This window comes from Dromaius novaehollandiae, chromosome 28, assembly GCF_036370855.1.
Source record: "Dromaius novaehollandiae isolate bDroNov1 chromosome 28, bDroNov1.hap1, whole genome shotgun sequence".
In the NCBI taxonomy this organism is placed as follows: domain Eukaryota; kingdom Metazoa; phylum Chordata; class Aves; order Casuariiformes; family Dromaiidae; genus Dromaius; species Dromaius novaehollandiae.
The window spans coordinates 3762051-3781557 of NC_088125.1; the positions used below are offsets into that span (position 1 = coordinate 3762051).

The following is a 19507-nucleotide window of genomic DNA, read 5'->3' on the forward strand; positions in this document are numbered from 1 at the left end:
CTTCAGCAGGATCGCTGTTCCTCTCTTGCAGAAGAACGTCCCCTAAACTTTCATATTCCACCTTCAAATAAGCCACGATGAGCAGACAGGCACCTACAGCGAGATCCGTCCTCAGACGAAGAGGCTTCAGCTCAGCTTCTGAGATTTGTGGTCGAAGCTATGCGGCCTCTGCCTGCCAACCTGTCCGACGCGGAGCTGGTGCCTATAGCAGCAGGAGCGTCTGTAACCTAGGTGGAAACAGAAGAATTTCCCACGTGAACGGGGTCTGCAGTACTGGATGCTATGGGGATTTCGGCTACGGAGGTGTAGGCTATGGTAGTGTCGGAGGAAGGGTTGGCCTCTGTGGCCCTAGGGGATACAGTATCGTGCGAGGTTACCCAGATCGCAAGGCTGATGGTATCCAAGGTATCTGCATTGACGAAAGGCTCCTAAAGCCCCTCTGTGTTGGGGTCGACCCGCTGGAACATGAAATACGCTGTCAGGAGAAGGAACAGATAAAGACCCTCAACACCCAGTTTGCTTGCTTCATTGACAAGGTGAGTGCAATCTGTTCCCTACTTGCACTTTTCTGAGAATAAAAAGAAAAAAAAAAGTAGTCCAGCTCATGCCAGGCATCACTGCGTTAGATCCATGCAAGGCTCTGGATTCCCACAGAGCCATGTTTCTTCAGGCTGTGATCTTCAGTGCTGGAGAAACTCAGTACTTGCTAGTGTCTGTATTCTGGCCATAGGAGCACTGAACTTTCTTGTAGTTACCTCTCTCTGGACAGCCTGAATTCAAGGTTGGCTTTCTCCTTGCAGCCTTGTTCTATCTCAGCTAAAAGTTACAATTCTGATGAGCTCATTTTTCTGTCCTATATTCAATTTGCTTTTCCCATCTTTAAATATAGCAACTGTTCCAAAAACATTTCTAAAGATGGAGGAGATTAACTGTAATTCTTCTATCTAAATGTTAGACATCTGAGCCACCACCTTAGGATCCTGTAGAGAAAAGAGACAAACAGGTCCCTTCAGCTGGGGACTCAATCTCATCTTGGAATACATCATAGGCACCTTCTGGAGGAGCTTTATTTCTTTTCATTGGTGAGAAAGGGAGTCAGCTCAGATTTAGACATCTAACTTCTGGATTTTAAATAAGGGCAGACAATTTTGTGATCATTATGGCATATCACTTCTCATTTTCCAAAAAATCCTATTCTTACACTTGCAGGAAGATGTACTTTATCTGACTCCAACGTGAGAGCAGACAGCTAAATCAGGTTTTGAGTTATGGATTTTCTTTCTTTATTCGAACAACTGCTACTTTTTGGTCTGCAGGTCCGATTCCTGGAGCAGCAGAACAAAGTGCTGGAGACCAAATGGGGCCTCTTGCAGCAACACGTTCTACCAAAGAAAGGGAAAAACCTTGAACTCTACTTTGAGAGTTACATCTGTGACCTACGGAAGCGCCTGGACTGCTTGTTATGCGAGAAGCAAAAGCTGGGCAGCGAAGAGTGTGCCACGAGCCAGCTCGTGGAGGAGTTCAAGTGCAAGTAAGGGCTTTAAGGTTTCCTGTGGCTGTTGTCATTTCACGTCTATATTTTATCTCAGGGAACTTCTCTCAGACATGCAGCAAATCCCCTTTGGGGATGTCAGATTCCTCTCTCTCACTTGGTAACTCTTTGCATTGTTAATACTGTTGTTTGTGAACGAGCTTCTGATCTTTGGACAGTCTGATGCTTGGTCTCCAGACACTGGTCTTACGGTGCCTGATGGCAGTCTCTGAGCAAGCAAAGGTCGTTATTTTTCCAGATGAATCGTGCCTGTGTGTCTGATGGTAACGCTTGGTTCAGCCCTTTCCTGCTCCTTTTCCAACAGATATGAAGAGGAAATCAACAGACGTACAGCTGTAGAGAATGAGTTTGTGACACTCAAAAAGGTGAGAAGCTCCAAACAGATGGATGATTACACCTGCCACGAGTTTATCTGGCGTAAAGCCTGGCTGAAAATGTACATTATTGGAAGGTGCCTGGGAAAATGTGTTACAGTGAGTGGAAAGCGGGAGGGCTGTAAAGAAGCACAGGGTCAGAAAAAGAGGAAGATGGGAGTGGAAAGAAAAAAATAATGTGTCCTCCAAGCTAACAGCATTAGCATTGCAGCAGTAGTTTTGTTCCCCCAAACACATTTTCACGCAAGGGTCCATCTGGAATAGACACAGTGGGAGAGGTTACACCAGCATATTTGGTGTCTGAGATACTGGTTATCTCCTGACAGCTTCTTCAGCTCCTTTATACCTGGACATCAGAAAGCGAGAAACCATCTGAACAATACTTAAAAATTATATTTAAATACTCATTAGTCACTGCTGAGTTTGTAGCTAAATCCTATGTAATAAATAAACTAATCCCTTTCAGTCATGTTTTAATGGGTTTGTTTTCCTTTAGAAGACACCAGGGCATCTTGACTCAGCCTCTCGCACATTTCTGCTCTTGAAATCTTGTTGAAACAGGTTTCTGTTTTATTGGCACCGCATCTGTCTTCTGTGTGTTTCTCCGGTGTTTTTAGCGAGCTTGGTCTGGAACGCGTCTCATCTCTTTCAGGATGCAGACTGTATCTTTTTGAACAAGGAAGAGCTGGAGGTGAAGGTGGATCTGTTAAGAAGGCAGTTGGAGTTGTTGAAATGTGTGTTTGAGGAGGTGAGTTCCTCTGGTCCGTCCCCCAAGGCTGGTGCTGTCTCATCCTTCAGGTGGTCCAAATTTCTGCCGCTTGAAATCCCTGTTGGACAGTCACTTCTAAGAGCGCTGAATATTTGAAAACATGAAACTGCAAGATTGACATAAAACTAACACTATGATGTTGGATAGGCAGAGAAAGCCCCCTTTCTTAGTGCAGCTCCGGATAGAAACTGGCTGTGTCCTAACTCTACCTCTGGAGGATGAGATGAGTCTGTCTAGTTACTCTGGATTGCAGTTGTCCGATCAGAGCTAAAGAAACTCCCAACTTAACCTTTAGCATCCTGTCATCTTCAGCCGTTTGACTGATGTTAATGACAGGACTAAGTCACTCAAATTCCTTGCCCTTGATGTGGACAGAACTGCTGTAGGTCAGCAGCTGACATGTGGTAACTCATCCAGCAGGGAGGATTTTCTGCTAAGCCAACCTGAGGGACATTTCTTGACTTGTTCTATCCATCAGCTGAGCAGTGTGGCTCTTTGTTCCAGCCCTTCCTTCACTACAAAGTCTGAGAATTGCTAACAGCTGACTAAGCCATTCCCCAACATGTAGGAACGAGCGCAGGTGGATCGCCAGCTATGCGACACTTCGGTCATCGTGAAAATGGACAACAACCGAGACCTGGACATGGAAAGCATCATTAAGAATGTCGAATACTGGTACCAAGAAATAGCTCAGAAGAGCAAAGAAGAAGTTGATGCTTTCTACCAAACCAAGGTAAGGAAGGACCTGGGTCTCAGCCAGACTACTTAATGGGCTGCAGGGTTGAACTGATGATTGTCTTGTTTCTCGATTCCAGTTTCAGCAGCTTCAGGATAAAAGGGGCAAGTATTGCAATGATCTGCAAAGCAACAAGTGTGAGATTTCAGAACTTACCAGGATGATACAGAAGTTGCAGTGTGAACTTGAGAATGTGAAGAAGCAGGTAGGTGAGACCCAGAGATGCTGCTTGCAGAAGGGGCTACGTCTTGCAGGACAGCTGAAATATGGGTGAGGATAACACATCTGCCCTTAGTAGACTAAAGACCTACTCTAGGCTAAGTCCCAAATCCAGAAATCGCTCCAGAGGAGTTAGGGCTTTTTCTCAGTTTGCAGCTGAAAAAAATGATTAATCCAAGGGCAGAATGAATTCCCATGAATCAGGGAATAAGGCACTGAAGACACCCGCACTTTTATCCTCTCCTCTGACAGGTCACCTGTCTGCAAACCTCCATCTGCGATGTTGAGCAGCGTGGGGACTGTGCCCTGAAAGACGCCCGGGAGAAACACATTGAGCTGCAGAACGCCCTCCAGAAGGCCAAGGATGAGCTGGCTTGCATGCTGCGGGATTACCAGGAGCTGCTGAATGTCAAGCTGGCCCTGGATATTGAGATTGCAACATATAAGACTTTACTGGAGGGCGAAGAGAGCAGGTGGGTGACAGAGAGCTTGTTCCTTTTCCCCTGGATGTCAGAGTTACAGGTCCGAGTCATTCCAGCACCCAAGTGAACTTAGCAGCTCCAGGATACTCCCAGACTCATAGAAACCGGGTCTGGAGAGATGGCTGGAGGCCATGCAGTCCAACCGCTGTGCCAGCAAAACCAGTTCCTGTCCTAGGGATAGTGAGACATGTTGCAGCAAGGGATTAAGAGACAAGAGGGCTGGATATGTGGCTGGCAGTTATGAGTAATTTCAAGTTTCCAGATGTACAACCAGTTAATAGGATAACGCGCCTTTCTCTTCTCTCCTCTAACAGGATATGTGCGGGGACCCCGGTGAGCGTGTGTAAGTAATCTGAAGATTTACAGTTACTCCAGTTATGAGTGTCTCCAGGCTCATTTTAGGAAAGGCAGTTTATGAAACAGCATTATCTGTCTGTCCTGGCTCCCTCTGCTATCGATTCCCTTTTCCATTTCAACCCAGTTTGACAGTGAAGTTTTTGTCCCCAGAATCTCAAGTACCTCCAAATTTCAAGAAAATTGGCATTTGGGTGGAGGGGGAAGTTTAAATTCACGCTCTTGTCTACTTTTGGGGGCAACCGCTAGCTCATCAGGCAATGCACACATGTGCGTTGGATCAGAGAGAGCAAATGTTGCCGGAGAGATGAGCAATGTGGGAACTGGGAGGTTCTGTGAGGGGATGTGCTGGGACACGGGGGAGGAGGTGGGAGCTCAGGGGCTCGGGTATGTTGGACAAACCTAGAGGAAATCAGGTTTGGTCGGTTCTGTCATTCATGAAACAACTTGCCTATGGAGCGTTCCAGCTTTTCTCTCCAAATAATTAATCTTGTGGGCTGTCTTGCAGCTGTGGTCAGCAGCGGCTACAATATCCCCGAAGACTGTGGGGTGCTGCCTGGAAGCGGGGCTGCATGTGGCTACGGCTCCCTGGGGAGACGGTCCGGACGACACAGCTCCCCGACTGGAGGATTCAGCTCCCGGAGCGCCGGGATTAACCCAAGGAGAGTCGTCAGCTCTGCGGCCAAGCCGTGTGTCCCAGAGGTCTTTTGCCAAGCCGGAGGGGCCAACTGCAAAAGTGGAGGGTTTAGCTCCCGAAGCGGGGGCTACCCAGCCCGCGCCGTCATCAGCACGGGAAGCGGGGGCTTGAATGCTAGAATTGGCGCTTGCCAGGCCGGTGGTGTGGTCAGCTTTGGAAACCAAGGCTGCGTCATCAGGCAGTTGAGTGGCTCTCCAGTCATCGTGGCTAACAGCCCTGAGGCTGTGGGGTGCAGCAACGGAGCGGTGGGGAATTTGGGGGTCGTCAGAGACCCGTGTGTTGTTCCGTAGGCCAACAGCCACGCAGGCGGCACAACCAGGAACATCAGAGTGCAGCGCTTAGACACGTGGTTCCTACACCTGAAACGATGCAGAATAAATTCTCTGCCCACTAAGAGTAACATTCATGAAGAGTCCATTCCCATGTAGAAGCCCTCATTAGCATCACATATATACCCCACCGAGTTAGGTTTTCAGAATCCCCAAACCTAAAGAGCCATCTCTAGCAAGCTTCTCCAACAGGCGCTCAACACAGCATTAGTGCTTCAAGTTTATACTGTCTAGATTATTGCAGCTTGAAGGGTTTGCTTGTTGCACTGCCTTCTCTCTCTCTGGCTTTTCCTATAACCAGCAGGTTCATTAATGATGTTCTTTCCCACAAGACACCTCTTTTTCTTGCAGCACCTCCCAAAGCATTTCAGAAATGAGAGTGATGATTTAACTTTCCCAGAAGGCACCGCAAAGAGCATGCTGCTTTTCTTGTCCAAGAAGAAACCCTGAGCCGCAAGTCTGAGCTCCAATTTTAAACAAGGCAATTTCAATTTTCAAAGCGCCTGCTATTTACACTGCAGCCATAGGCTTTTTGTGGAATTTGCTTACAGATGAATACATAGTACTTTCATTTGCTTCTGCATGTTAGGGGTGGCTAGTTTAAAGCATGCTGATTTTTAGAAGAGCTCATCCCCGCCCCAGAAATACTAAGGAAAGTTTCTCGAAGTTATTGGTGCATAACGCTTCTGAGTTTGACATCTTGTATTCAGATAACCAGAGCTTCTTTCATTGACTTCTCAAACTTTCCAGCTTTTCACTGTGCCTTCAATAAACTGCACTGAACGTAAATATTTTGTCCCTGAATTTTTCCACCTACAGTATTTAATGAAATTGCACAACGGGTGAAGTGCTTTCTCACAGACTAAATGTCCATGCAGGGACGAAGGAAGAACCACATCTTTTGATTCTCTTTAGAAAATTTGGGGCATGGTGGGACTCAAATTCCAGGAAAATCCAAAGGTGTTTATTGGTTTATTTACGTCCTTGTTTCACATCACCTGTATGGTATTTTGGAGCTCAAGATGCTCTTTACATAAGCAACAACTGTTATCAAAGCTTGCAAGAAACCTCTTTTTCAGTCATTCTCATCCTGAACATTGTAAGGCTTCTTCTCTGGCAAAGGTACCAGTCCATAGCTTCACTCACCACTGCGACCTCCAAACAACATATTTGTTGGATCCTTCTGTGCCACACGACCAAATGAAGACAGACTGCCAACACTGACCTTGTCCTCCCTACATGGGCTCAACAGCCTTGTGATCAGGGCTCTTCTTCACCAGATTCATGTGTTCTAGACACAGAAACCTTTGCTTCAATGCCACTAGGGCAAACAAAATTAGACTTCCCCAAATGACTTGAAGGGCAAAGGGATGAATTCTAAGACTTCTTGGCCATAATGAGGTGGGATTGACTTTGCCTCAGCTTAGAAGTTTCCCGTGTAGAGCTCAACATCCGAGCTTGACACTGAGGGCCCATTTCATTGAAAGAAACCAACACTGCCATGGTGAGATTAATTCTGGCTAAACACAGACACCTAATTTAGCATGAGAGGTATCAAGCTCTAGACTCTACTGGCTGCATCAATTAGGTTTCTCCTGGCTCTAAAGGGAGCCCGGGGCAGAAGTATTAGCGCAAATGGAGACATCACCGTATTAGACGACTGCATGTACTCAGATGAATTCACCCTGCCTGTCATCCGCAGGACTCACAGACACTATTATCACAGTAAATCTCTTCCTGTCTCCAGCACATGAAGAATCACAGGTCACACGGCATCACTAATCTCCCCACTCTCGCAGGGCAAAATGCTAATTGCAGCCTAAAACCCAGCGAATATTAAAGACTGACAGAGGGAAGAAGATAAGCACCTTTGAGAAGGGGTGTAAGGTGTCATTTCTATGTTAAGAGTAGAAACCCTCTTGTTCAGCTTTGACCACCTGAATGTTAGACTAAAATAGGTGAGATGGGCAGTCTGCCACATGAGCGTCTCTCTTCTCATTAAGGAGTAGAGGAAGCGGCATTCAACAGTTTATCTAACTTGAAAGTGGCTAAAATTAGGTGAGATGGAGCCCACCCAAATGGCAAATCTTCGATCCAAACTGAATGCATTCACCACTGTGTATCTGTGGATATAACTTGAGAAGAAGGATAGTCCAACGCCTAGAGTCCCAGCTGAGAAATTAGGGAGCTCCAGTTAATTACCTAAATGTCACTGATTTCCAGGGCAACTTCAAACAAGTCACTTAGGGCCACGGCCAGGCAGTGTGTGCAGTACAGCTGTCTAGGAACCACTATGGCTCGAAGCTTTATTCTTCCTTGGGGCTACGAGGAGACACGACCGTCCCCTCGCCAGAGGTACTAGGTCCCACAGCTGGAGATACTAGGCTTGGTTTTCTTTCAGAGGCTGAGCAGAAGCTGCTTTTTGTCGGGTTTTGTTGTTGCTAAAGAAGATGGTTGCTTGGGAAAGAGAAGGTGGAGAAACCCACAGCTTTGGGACCCGGGGTTAGTTCTCACCGCCGCTGCGGATCTTCTCGCCTGGCGAGTCCTGTCCTTGCTTGCATTCCCTCCGTGGCCCGGCAAAACAGGAATCCGCTTTGCATGATGTTTCCAGCCTCAAAGGGGTGAGGGCAAGCCCCAGGCCTTCTGGAGCTTCTTCCTCCTGACCATTAACGTTGTGAAGTCAAGGTTTTAGTGTCCCCAGACAACAAGGCCAAAGAGGAAGCTGAGCCTGGGATATGGTGGAGAGAAGGGTAATTCGCACCAGGGTTTTGCCTGTTTCTCTTGCTTCAGGGGTGAACTGCAGATGGGAATCTGAAAGAGGCTCCTCATGTTACGAAGGGTGAGTCCTTCTCCCATCCAAACCAAGGAAGCAGGAGGCGACTGGCTAATTCAAATGGGAGCATCACGATCTTTTAGTAGACTGAATAATAGAGAGAAGAAAGAAAGATGATCCTACCTGTTCCAAAACAAGGGCAGGACCCTTCCTCCTAGGGCTTGAGTCAACACCCAAATGTTCTTAGCTATAATTTTAGCAAACCAAAGAGGGAAAGAAAGGCTGCTATTCTTTTTTCCTATGGCTGCAGCTGCATGGGCTACGTCTTTAGATTTTGTCACCATAGCAAAAGGAAAAGGTTAATCTCAGATGGTTTTCAAAGCATTCATTAAGCCTTGTATTACAAGCTCTAAGAAGCTGGGAACATTTCCTGAGTTGAAAGGGAGACATAAATGAAAGCTAAGCTACTACTATTTTCCTTTCCCACTTTTTTTTTTTTTAATTTTAAAACAATTTTCCCATTTTGAATCATGGCAAAATGGCAAAATCATACTATAACTTTAAGTGAACTTGTGTCACCTAAAGAGCTTTGTTACAATCATTTAAAGGGACTGTTCTGACCACTTTTTGATTCTTTTGGCTCTTCTTTCTAACTGCAATTATCTTAAACAAATAGTTGTTTTAAGCTGGGGAACTGGATTTTCTGTCATTTAAAAATATTCACAGAAAACCTGATAATTGAGAAAAGTTTCTGCTCAGTTCTTTTAGTACAAAAAAAAAAATCCATTATAGTAATTTTTCCTATGAAATGTTTTGGTTTTGGTGTTTTGCCTGACCAATATGACCAGTCTAAGCCGAAACTTAATACAGCCAAGGGAAAGAGGAAGAAGCATGGCCATCTAGACTAAGTGCACGGTCCCGCTTTCCTCCACCTCCCACAGGGCAGACTGGCAGCTCGGAGGTGACGTGTCCCTTTCAAGATCGGTGGCACTGACCCACTCACCCTGAACTTAATTTACAGCCTGGAAAAGGTGACTCATCTCCTGCAGCTTTCTGCCCTAAATCACCAAGAGAAGAACACGGGACGAGGAGGAAGAGGCGGTAGCAGGAGCAGAGACACGTTACATCTCCAAGGTGTCCCTGTGCCATCCCGCACAGCATGTCCCTCCTGTACAAGGCGGAAGAAATGGCACAACCCCAGCAGTTGACTGCAAAACCACACTTTTAAAAGTAAACATTTGAACTGGTAATTAACCTTAGTGAGTGGACTACATCAAACAAGGAAACATTCTCCGAGCCAAGATTGTCAGTGAAGCGCTGTCACCTGCTATTACCTGCATCTATTACTCTCCGTATGTGTGCGATAGCTACTGCAATGGTTTTTCACGTCAAAACTAAATATTAATTACCAGTCGCCAAACCAAACCGTGCAAGTTCAAAACTGTTTATCTCCTCCAACCATGCCCAAGCTCTGACACTCACATGGGGGATATTTTCAAAGTGTCCCACTGGAGGGGCTCTTCCCCCTTCTGCTCTGCCCCTTCCCTGCAGCATAGGTGCCTTCTCCTTTGCTCCTTGCCTGGAACGAGCTACGGATGGAGGCTCCGAGATCGAGCACTGGACAACAGGTCTTTGCTTTCGCCTTTGCTGCTGCTCGGGAGCTGTGTAGGCTCCAGTCTTATGCAGCCTTTGGATACTTCCCAGGTGGAAGAGGACAGGGAATGAGTAGTGACAGCAAGAAACTCGGCGGCTCTGCTGGAACAGGAGCTCCCTTTGGTCCCTGTGTAAGCCTGGACAATGACTTTGATGGTGGACAGTATGCGGGAAGCAGCTGAGGTGGCACAAGACAGGGACATAAGTATCACAGTTTAGCTTTAAACATCTCAGAGGTCACAGGACCCCCGTGAGTGCAGAAAGTTTAGCATTTATAGCCACCGAGGAGTTTGTAAGAAGAATCAGGGTGGTGATCCTGGAGGTCACACTGATCCTGCAGTTGGTGATAACAGCCACAGCATCGGCATAGACGAAAGCTTCCAGTGATGCTGTGGCTCTGGAGCTGAAGCAGAGGACTACGAAATAGATAGATGAAGAAATCTCAGCACCAAATTCACCTGCTTGACTGACAAGGTGAGAGCAGGAACTTTGCTTTACGCCATGGTGAACACCCTACAGAGGCAAACTGGGAAGTCCCTGGCCACCTCAGAAAGAAATGGTTTGGAATATCCCACTTAAAAAAATAAAGCCTTTTGTAATTTCAGCTTTTTGTCCCATGTGTGTCCCCAGGGAGGGTTGAATAGCTTGGAATTTCCTGGGGGACAGAAATTGCATTTTTGTGGCCTGACTTTGTGGACATAAATTTATTACATTTTTACCTTTTTTTAAATTGTTTTACCCTTTTTATCATTATCAAGTATCATCCGCCCTTTTTTGGCTTCAGATGTCCAATTTGCGAGCTGCGCATCTAGCTCCCAGAAAGTACAAGCGGTTTTATTTCCCCTTTCTGACTCCTGGACGCCTTTCTGATACCTTGCTTTCTATTCTTGAACGAAAACGCTGTTTGCTGTAATTAGGACTACATTATTAGTAGTACCATTACTATTATTGTTACTCCCAGTAGACAGTGCTGTGCCCCGGTGGGATCCGTGGCTGCACACCGATCTGCCCACACAGGGAAACCAAGGAAGCGGATAAACCTTTTCCACGGCAGGCGGGAACACACGATACACAAGGAGCCTGCCGCAGAGCAGACGGTGGATGAGTGCAGGTAAAGAAATTAGCTGGTAATTAGTTTCTCCTGTGAACACTCAGCCTCATTCCTCGCAGACGGACAGCTCCACAATCCACGCTGTACTCAAAAGCAAGCTGTTGCTTGTGATGTGGTTGATGTTGCTAGCAGGAGGGAGGAGGAAAACTTTGTCAGACATCTCTCATGAAAACATGTGGATCTGGGTAAGCGCAAGATATTCTGGGCTCGTGGCCCGAACACAGCCCGTGGGATGGAGGATTTCCCAGTTCCTTGGGTACAAACAGTATAGGATCATGCTGGATCTTTCACGCCTCTGCCTAATAAAACTTCCTTCCTTTTTAAGTTAAACCTTCGCTTTTATTTGGCTGCTTCAACTCAGCAGCATTAGAAGAAAGTGAATCATGGACTTTTGTGTTCAGTGGCTGAAGCTGAGTCTGGGTAAACTTTTTGGTTGCCTTTGGTCAGGATTTCAGGGTTTCTGTTCTATAACCCAGAAAATACGAACTGGAAATCGGAAAAGACTGAGATGCAGGTAGTGAGTTTGTGATGCTCCAGCGGGTGAGGAAAGGAGAAGATGTAGGCACGTACAGGGACCATTCCTTCATTTATCCCCACGAAGTATATGCAGATCAATATCGCACAGCACAGTATTTCCTTGCTATCAGCCAGTCACTGCTTTTCTCATTATTACTTTTTCTCACCTGGAGGCCTGTGAATCCCTAAAAACTAATGGCATCCTTTCAGGTCTGCTCTTCTCAAAACACAGGCAAGCAAAGGCTTAACTTTTTCTTCCTGCTTTTTTTCAAGCTTGCTTGCTTGAGATGGCTGGAGGAAACTCCTAACCTCAGACAATGTGATCTGCAAGTCTCTTCAGAAGGAACCCAAACCCAAACCAACAACGTGACACAATTGGCTTGTTCGGTGTGAACTTCTCCATGTCTGCATGTGGCTTGTCCTGTGTCGATGGACAGTATATTCCTTGCCGCAACAGAACTGCAGGCGAAGGCGGATTTGTTGAGGCAGGAGCTAGAACTGCTGAGATGTGTGTTTGAAGTGGTAGCAATTCCTCCCCTTCCATCCCCAGGGAAACACAGCGTGTGTTTTTCCTGGAAACACCCTCTTCTCCAGTACAATCCAGTTTGCTGTAGAAAAAATGGGGTTCTGAGCTGGAATGTCTACTTCTCCAAAATTTTTGCAAATTGGGCTTGTGTACTAGTTGCACATGGGAACGAAAAGTCCCACAGACATTCTTCAGGATTCAGGTAGGTCTCTGTGCTACCCACATGCTGCAGTGGGGAATCCTCCATCTACACCCAATGTTAGTTGGATACGGTCCAGTTCTGTAGGTAGATTTTTCCTTTTCCTGGATTAAAGCAAGGCTGGTATATTCCTCACTGATGAATCACTCCAGGTTGGACTTTAGCTGCAGGATTAGCACTCACATTATACAATTAGTTCTACATTTCCCCAAGAATGATGTAAACAAGGGGGAATCGCTCCTGACCGCAACTTTTTGCAACCTTTAGGCACAAGCTTTGCAACACCTCCATCACCGTGAAAACGGACAACAGATGAGAGACAGGCACAGGCTGTTCAAAAACCCCAGCACTGGTTTTGGAGCAGAGCAGAAATCAAGGCTTTGGAGGGGTAAAGCATAACATATTTTACATTTTAAGGTGCTTTTAAAGTTCTGGGGTCAAGGTGGGAGGACTCAATGTAACTGAGAAACCTGCCTGAGCACTCAGCATCCAAGATCTTCGGCTTTGGAGATGATGAGAGCTCCCTGCGATGCTCTGCTTGTGCCAGTGATTGTGATTTTGAGTGGGAAGGAGGTGATAAACCTGTGCAGAGCAGCAGGCAATTATGCCAAACCCAGTAGCAATCTCATGAGCAACTTGTTCTTTTTATCGTGTACTCTTGCATTAACTTGAAAGCAGTCACACGAAAGGGGCATGATGCTTCAGGGGCACTAGGCCTCTGGTGTTTGCCAAGCCTTAATTGAAATGAGGACAGCGAAGCCACAGTTGTCACGCTCAGTAATTAAAGGGAAAGTCAAGCCGCCCGTCAGTCCTTTGACAGGCAGCCTGTCTGCAGACAGGTATTTGCGATGCTGAACAGCTTGGTGGCTGTCTTTGCAAAAACGCCTAGGAGGAAAACAAAATGCTCTCTGCAGGAAGCTAAGAAGGAGCTGGAAGGGCAGGAGTGCAATTATTAGGATGTCTTGAGCACCAGGCTGGCTCTGGCCATTGAGATTTCCACACAATCCATTTTTGCATGGAGAATAAGAGAGACAAGTGCTTAATGCTCCCTGGTACCATGCACTGCACTCAGCAGGTGGATTATCCCGTAGGACAGTCAACGAGAAAAAGCAACCACATAATAAGAAGAACAAAGAGAATAACATGGCAACACACCAATGCGTGGCCATTGCCTCCAGAAATTACACTGGAATTCCCCAGATGAATCTTTCCCTGTGTGCTCAATCCCCAAGGAACTCAGGAGGAAACTGGATGCCTAATTCGCTTGGGATGGGATGAGTAGAGAGTTAGTTTAGCTGTTAAACAAAATCCTGCAGTTCACAGATCCCACTTGGCGCAGTTTCTTATGGAAGTACCAGATTTGCCTAATGATGAATTTCTTTTTATCCTCCAACAGAGCATGGACAGGGAGACTGTCAGCACAGCTATGTAAAACGTATGATTTTCAGCTGGAAGGCTTTCTCTGTCATTTTTCTGTGCCATTTCTAACTTTCAGTCCCAGTTACTGAGTGCTGTGTTTTCTTGCAGCGCTGGTTTCCTAGTCCGGTTCAGTGGACGGTCATCATACAACGGCTGGAATTCAAACTCAGCATGGACACATCTGGCCATGGAAGAAAACATTTTCCTGCAAAGAGAGATTAAGGCCAAGAAGTTTAGGAACCCACCTCAGAAACACAGTCAAATCTAAGCATGCCTTTGTGTTTCCGGAGGCACAGCGATCTTGCCAACTGGACAGTAAAACTGCAGAAGAGAGGCGCTTTGGGAGGAGGCATGAGCAGTCCAGAGGTATAATCATTGCTGTTGGTTGCCCTTACGTCCCTGGATGTGGTTTGCTAGCAATTCAGAGAGCTCAGCTCTAGAAATGGAGGTCGCAACCCTGCAGGCTTGCTCTGCTGGGGAAATAAGGGCTGCGGTGCCCAGTGTTTCAGCTGGCTGCTCTCCAGAGGTGAAAGCACTGGGGCTTTGTGTAACTTCGGAGCAGGTGATTCTGAGCATTAATGCTGAGATAAATACAAGTTGGTTGCAGATTCCTCTAGGACAAATATTGCTTTATATCTCTAGTTAGCACAGCGACAAGAACCATAATATAGAGCTTATGCAGCAAGCCACCGCTTCTGGAATGACACATTGTGAGGTTTTTGGTGCGCTGATGGCAAAATGAATCACAAAAGTGACTCTAACCATTCATTAAGATAATAGGTACATCTTCTAGAAGTTATACCTTCTGTAATCTCCTTAATCTGAGTGTCCATCTCTGGAAAGTTTTATGAATAGCCCGGTGTTCATAAACACAGTATTGTTATTTCTCCTGGTTCATGTTTGTCCTTTTATTCTGCTGAATTTCGTAGCCCTGTGTGGACACCACCTTTGCTCCCCAACCATGGACCTGTGGCCCTGCAAACTGTGACTTGTTGCCTCTAAGTTTTCTTGCACTGGTGACTTTATAAAAGAATCTTTTGCTTGATGACACCAAGTTTTCCTGTTGACCATTAATGAAGCACCATGCCTCCAGCTTGAACTTGGTGACTTGTTTTTAGGTAGCTGAACTCAGGAAAGAGAACCCCGTGCTAGAAGTGCTGTTATTCCTTTATTCTCAATTGCTAAATCATTTTTGCAAGGCTAGAAATATGGTTTGCTTTCTACTGAGCACCTCTCTCACTGTCCCTCTTCAGAGTCATGCATTTTAGATCTGTGTAGCACACTGAAATCACATTTCTGATAAAAACTCCGCGTTTCTTGCTCTGCTGCCAATAAACTGCATGCAATGTTTGTGTGTTGTCTCTACTTTGTTTTTTTTAAGAAGCCTGTTCATAGGTTTGCAAAATTAGCTCTATTACATTAACCACACACTGAAGAGCTGCTTTCTATGATCATTATTACATATACTCATGTGCACACACAGAGACATAGAGTTATAGACCTATTGATGGGAACTAGTTGAAATTCAGTGGCTGAATTTCCCTCCTCCCACGCTCTCCCTGTTCACTCAGCTGCTGGAGGGCATCTCCGGAGTCCCTGGCTGGCTCAGTACGTGGAGGAACATGCTGTCTGCTTAAAAAGTTTCTACGGTAGGAGAGAAGAGGGAGAGAGACAACTGTCCCATGAAAGAACATAGCATTTCCAACTGCAAAATCCAACATGATTCCCATGACTGCTTTTTACAAGGAGAGCCCACCTTTCCCCAGGAAAAACACTTGCGGTGCAAAACTCACCCCCTTCACTTGGCAGGTGGTTAATCACCCTCTGCAGTGGCAGTTCCCAATTTTACTCCTGGCTGTTGTGCTTTCATCATGCCACTGCTGTACCAATTCCACCCCATTACTCAGAGCCCTAATAAACCATCAGGCCCCAAGTGTAAGCGCAAAGCTGGGCCAGGTGATGCAAAAGGTCTTACAAATTCCCATACAAAAGAGGAACGTAACAAAGGAAGAAGGCAAACACCCACAATGTTTGGTATGAAACCTATTTGTCTCTTGCAAAACAAAATAGTAAATAAGAACTGCGAAGGAGAGTTTCTCTGCTTAGGTAACCAGTACAAAATGGAGATTTTCAAAATCCAAGTAGCCTGCGTTGAGTTGCAGCTGGCACCCACTGGCTGCAGGCAACATTTCCAGCAAAAGGCATGCAAGCTTTGCCCAAAAGATATGTGCAGCTCTGCGTCCTGCACCCACGTTTTCCACCGCACAATTGAAGAACTCTTCAGAATATGACAAAGTTCCCCTGAACGAAACCCCTGGACTTCTCAGGGCACTAAGATGGGCCAGTGCACCACGCTGGACACAGGCTCTGTCTAGTGGGTAGCTCTCCATGTCCCCCGGGTGAGACGTCCCCTTTGGGAGCTGTATTGTGATCTGTTTTGCTTAACATCTCCATCCTGCCACAATACCCCACCGGTCACCTACAGTTTATTAATATGCAGATCCTCTTTCCAGAAGAAAGAGTGCAGAGGGAGGGTAAAGGTCTTGGCAAGGTCTTATCTGTGAGCGGTGATGGAGTGTATTGGTGGTGACCACAGACACGCAGGGAACAGCCGGGAAGGCCCCTCAGGAATCATCTTGTCCATCTTCTTGCCCCAAAGCAGCATGAACATTAGTTAATTAATGGTCAGGAGAGAGCCAGTCTGAGGGTGAAAAGCGTAACAGGCTGTGGAGCGATCTTCGCTGGGTCACAGGGAGGAAAGCAAGGCACCCAGTGGCGATGGAAGGAGCCTGGACCGTCGCCTCTACCCGTCCCCGTCCCCGCAAATCCACCAGCTGCTTTGATGTGGGAGCAGAATCAAGCTGCTGCTGAGAGACCTGGAAAACTGGCCGTTGGAGGTTTTTTCCCAGTTGGCAAATGCTTTGTTGGTTGTGTTGTTACACCCAGAATCACAGCAGGAGACTGGAAAGCCTCTGGGATCTACCTAGCCACACAGGTGACTTAACAAGCCCCAATTTATCAGGGCACTTAAGCTGAATTAATTTACCCCAACACATCTGGATGCCTGTAAATCTCAAAGGCAGAAGTCTCATGGAAGCCACTCCAGTTCAGGGCATATTTTGGGCCGGGGACCTCAGAGGTTTCCCCACTCAATCTGGATGTAAGCTGATGCTTTAAAGCTTTGCTGAATCCCATCAGCCTGAAAGCTATGGTTTTATCTCTTCCGTGTAAAGAGGAAGGTTATTCTCTTTCCACAGTGCTTCAAACACTATCGGACCTGCAATCAGCAAGGACGAAGCTCAGAGACAAGGGAAGAAAGGTCTCTGACGAGAGCACATTTGCTTCTGATTTCAACTAGCACTCTGTGGGGCGGACAAAACAAAAGCGATGGCAATCCTGCTCTTAAGAAGACCGAATCACGCCAGAGTCTTGCCTCCTTTGAAGTTTATGTAACCAGAGCTCAGGGTTTGCACCATGTGACTGCAGACGGGCTTTCTGAAAGCTCAGCAGCCGAAACCACGACCTGAACCGTCTCCCTCTGATGTGTGAGGCTGGGTACCTGGGAGCAGCCGCTTCTTAGGGCTGGAAGGAGGAGTCGAATGTTGAAGCACAGCTTTGTTGCTCTCAGCTCGCGAGGGAACAGCCCGGCAGCGCTGTGTGTGCAGGACGGGACCTCAGAACCTGCTGCAGAGCTCTTGGCTGGTGGAGCAACGTGGACGGGTTGTCCCGGAGCAGCATTTTCCCTCCTTTCTAACAAGACTGGGGCATCATCTAGGTCTACAGTCCTCAAACGGCACGAGCCACACTTCAGTGGGCCACCCAGCAGAGACGGGGGGAAAGCCAGTAACCGATCACAACCACATCCAGGTTGTGGATCCTAGAAAACCCAGCAAGCTGCTGCCCTCGAGGATGAAGGGCAGCATCTTTCTTGCCCTGAAAAGGAGCTGGAGTCTGTCCCTGTGCTCCTGCTGGATGGGAGAGCTTGGAGCAGCGACTGGTCCCTAACCAGCATCTCCGCATCAGTGGTCACCATCCCAGACACCCCATCTCCGCCCCACCGCCGCTGCCCCAGCCCAGGTGTGCAGGGCTCAGGCGTGCAGAACGCAGCCAGCAGGACCACAGCCACTTGTGCCACTGGTTTGATGGCCTGGGCTTCGGCCTGTTTTGCCACCACCACCGATAGTCAGCCTAGGAGCTGCCCGTGGTTATATCAGCAAAAAGAGGTTGTACAGACCTACCAAAAGGCTAAACGATTCTCTAGACCACCCGTGAGTGCCCTATTTCGAGGCAGTGCTCCAGCCTTGCTTTCAGACTACACATCCGATTGTTCTCTGCAACACTTGCACCAAAACTTCAGCCCAAAAATGAAATAAATTTCTGAAATAATTCCCCTTTTCACTTACTAGCAAGAGGTTCAGGTGCTTGGATTACCATGAGCAGAATGACATAAAGGGCTGCAATGCTCCAAAGCTTCTCTGCTTTCTCCAGCTATCTCAATCTCATAAATAAAATTACATCTCACTGCAAGACTTGCGTCCTAATATCCTCAGACCAATGCAGCTACAACAGAACTACCACAGGGTTATAATTGCATACGATATTTTAACATTTCATTTCACCCAGTTATGAGATCTGTAAAAAAAAAAAAAAAAAAAAAAAAGGGAAGAGCTCTACCTGGAGAGACTCCACAAATGTTCTGAATTATAATACTTCCTTTGTATTATTTTTAATTCAAGATAATCTATTTCAAGTTTACAATACAAGTGACTAGGAATCCTCCCAGAACCAGTTAATTTTGCCTCAGCAAAGATGCAAAGACTTCTTAAGCCAAGCTACGCAATCACTTGTGATTCTGTGATTAGACCCCTTTGTTAAGGCAAAAAAGTACTTTATTTGTTTCCAAGCAAATTCAAAAAATCTTTTTGAGAATTTTAATTAAGGTAGGTACCTTCTCATTAACAGATATTACTAGAATAATTTAACGTCAAATAGGTGTGTCACAAGAATAAGAAGAAAAAAGTTCACTCCGGCTGACACTTCTCAACCTGCTCATAAGACTTCGTTTCACTTCTTTGTTGCATCTCCAACTACCACTTGCGTGAATCCTCCGTGTGTGCCAGTCGCATCACACCCAGATAATAAACCCAGCTACCCCTTCCCTATGCACATAATTCGACAATAAAACACTTTGCCGTCTGCAACCGAGCGCTTCCCAGAAATGCCTTATCTTCAACGCCGTGCTCTACGGGGGATGTCAAACCACCAGCCAAACCAGTGACTGCATTTCACGTGCACGTCCCCAAGTCCGCACGAGCATCAGCACTGCTCCCACTCCTGACTTCAACGCTTGCCCCATCACGCGTAGAGCAAACTCGATCAATACTGCGATCGCCAACCCGATCTGCGTAGCAGCTGGCAAGCCAGCAAGCGCTGCTGCACCCGAGCCATCCCCGAGCGCCGCGGCCGTACCCCGAGAGGAAGAACCGAATGCTTACGAGGACGCTTCCGACGTCGTCAGCGCTGTGCATTGACGGATACGCGTTTCTTCTCCTCTCTCATCACCGGGCGTTGCTCAAGAGCTGGCTCTGAGCTGGCAAGAGACCCTGGAAGGGGCAACATCACCACGACGTTTTGCAGGAGGTCCTGAAATATAATTAAACGCTGTGGTGAAACTGAACCATAAACAAGCCATGAATAAAAAACCCTTGAATTATTTTGCTAAACTATAATTACACAATAAGGAAGCAGATTAATTAAGTAAAATATAAGTCCTGAAACTGAAGCTTGCAAGCAAAGCA

The 19507-nt window shown here is 46.7% G+C and overlaps 1 protein-coding gene and 1 long non-coding RNA gene across 3 annotated transcripts in view; one reads left to right on the plus strand and one right to left on the minus strand.

Annotated features, from left to right (window-relative positions):
• The window catches only part of LOC112991444 (keratin, type II cytoskeletal 4-like), a 39440-nt gene extending 33139 nt beyond the window's left edge, over window positions 1–6301 (plus strand). The window contains exons 2-10 of the mRNA XM_064498359.1: window positions 32–536; window positions 1317–1531; window positions 1857–1917; window positions 2579–2674; window positions 3264–3428; window positions 3511–3636; window positions 3903–4123; window positions 4447–4475; window positions 4995–6301. Of these exons, the coding sequence (XP_064354429.1) occupies window positions 78–536; window positions 1317–1531; window positions 1857–1917; window positions 2579–2674; window positions 3264–3428; window positions 3511–3636; window positions 3903–4123; window positions 4447–4475; window positions 4995–5473 (1851 nt within the window). The 5' untranslated portion in view covers window positions 32–77 and the 3' untranslated portion in view covers window positions 5474–6301. The remainder of the gene's footprint in view (window positions 1–31; window positions 537–1316; window positions 1532–1856; window positions 1918–2578; window positions 2675–3263; window positions 3429–3510; window positions 3637–3902; window positions 4124–4446; window positions 4476–4994) is intronic.
• LOC112991453 (uncharacterized) overlaps window positions 1–19507 on the minus strand; it is a 62377-nt gene that overhangs the window by 3877 nt on the left and 38993 nt on the right. For both annotated transcript variants that reach the window (XR_010385353.1, XR_010385352.1), the window contains 2 exons: window positions 19205–19352; window positions 98–13914 (listed from right to left, as the gene is read on the minus strand). This is a non-coding gene — a long non-coding RNA (uncharacterized LOC112991453). The remainder of the gene's footprint in view (window positions 1–97; window positions 13915–19204; window positions 19353–19507) is intronic.